General features: G+C 36.9%; 1 protein-coding gene across 1 annotated transcript in view; it reads left to right on the top strand.

The window, feature by feature from the left end:
- Window positions 1–1,779, top strand: part of MPP4 (membrane protein, palmitoylated 4 (MAGUK p55 subfamily member 4)) — a 44,777-nt gene that overhangs the window by 39,825 nt on the left and 3,173 nt on the right. Inside the window, exon 21 of the mRNA XM_010860975.1 lies at window positions 540–674. Coding sequence (XP_010859277.1) covers window positions 540–674 — 135 coding nt within the window. The remainder of the gene's footprint in view (window positions 1–539; window positions 675–1,779) is intronic.

Below are 1,779 nucleotides of genomic sequence, written 5' to 3'. Positions count from 1 at the left end.
AGCATGAAGATGTCAGGGGAAAGAGAAGTGAGGGAGCTGACTGGCCTTGGGAGTCTGTCTTTGTCTTTTGCCCATGAGATCAGGTGTAGAATCCTATTCTCAGGTTTCAATAAGGGTGTCATGGCTAGTAAGAGGAAGAGCCAGGATTTCAACTTAATTTTGATTCCAGAACTCCATCTCTTAATTATTAAAATGTTTTTTAGAGTTGAGGACTTGGGAGCACATGAGAATATACTCTGGCTAAAAATAACTGCTAATTTCTGGTCTTAGAAATTTTGAGAACATTCATGTTGACTCTAGAAAATTAGGACTTATGTTTTTAGATCCTCAATTTAATATTCTCTTGAGATATTTCAGCTACTAGGGCTTCTTTTTTTCTCATTTTCTTCTTCATTATTGTTTTCCCCAAACTTTACTTCTTATTTTGTAGAGCTGATTAACAATGTTGTGGTAGTTTCAGATGGGCAACGAAGGCACTCAGCCATACATATACATGTAAGGACTTCTGTTTTAAATGTGCATTTAATTTTTCTGTGTAGGGTATTCAAGTGGCTCGAACCCAAGAACTGAAGCCCTATGTCATATTTATAAAGCCATCTAACATGAGTTGTATGAAACGATCTCGGAAAAATGCCAAGATTATTACAGACTACTTTGTGGACATGAAGTTCAAGGTAAGATACAGAGGAGATAGATGAGTATATTGTTTATTTTCCCCAGTCAAAAAAATTACTGTATTATTCCACAGTATCCCTATGTTAAGGAATGTAATTTTTGTTTCTAATGATTACTACCCTTATGAATTATCCTTATTGAATATCATTTATAGATATTAAAATAAAGTTTAATAACTACTCTTATTTTTCTTCTCTTTTTGGGTCTAGTTTTAAAAGGCCCTCAAGTCACAATTTGCAAAACCACACAGAAATTGCGTGTGTGTACTTAAAATGGATTATTTATTTTGCAAAATATTTGAATTTACTTTAAAATACATACAGATGGCTAACACATGAAAAGATGGTCAACATTACTCATTATCAGAGAAATGCAAATCAAAACCACAATGAGGTACCATTTCACGCCAGTCAGAATGGCTGCTATCCAAAAGTCTACAAGCAATAAATGCTGGAGAGGGTGTGGAGAAAAGGGAACCCTCTTACACTGTTGGTGGGAATGTAAACTAGTACAGCCACTATGGAGAACAGTGAGGACAGTGTGGAACAGTTTTCCTTAAAAAACTGGAAATAGAACTGCCATATGACCCAGCAATCCCACTGCTGGGCATACACACCTAGGAAACCAGAATTGAGACACATGTACCCCAATGTTCATCGCAGCACTGTTTATAATAGCCAGGACATGGAAGCAACCTAGATGTCCATCAGCAGATAAATGGATAAGAAAGCTGTGGTACATATACACAATGGAGTATTACTCAGCCATTAAAAAGAATACATTTGAATCAGTTCTAATGAGGTGGATGAAACTGGAGCCTATTATACAGAGTGAAGTGAGCCAGAAAGAAAAACACCAATACAGTATACTAACGCATATATATGGAATTTAGAAAGATGGTAATGATAACCCTATATAAGAGACAGCAAAAGAGACACAGATGTATAGAACAGTCTTTTGGACTCTATGGGAGAGGGCAAGCGTGGGATGATTTGGGAGAATGGCATTGAAACATATATGTTATCATATGTGAAATGGATCACCAGTCCAGGTTTGATGCATGAGACAGGGTGCTTGGGGCTGGTGCACTGGGATGACCCTGAG

This window comes from Bison bison, unplaced genomic scaffold, assembly GCF_000754665.1.
Source record: "Bison bison bison isolate TAMUID 2011002044 unplaced genomic scaffold, Bison_UMD1.0 scf7180017864471, whole genome shotgun sequence".
NCBI classification, from domain to species: domain Eukaryota; kingdom Metazoa; phylum Chordata; class Mammalia; order Artiodactyla; family Bovidae; genus Bison; species Bison bison.
This window is presented reverse-complemented; position numbering and strand designations above follow the sequence as displayed.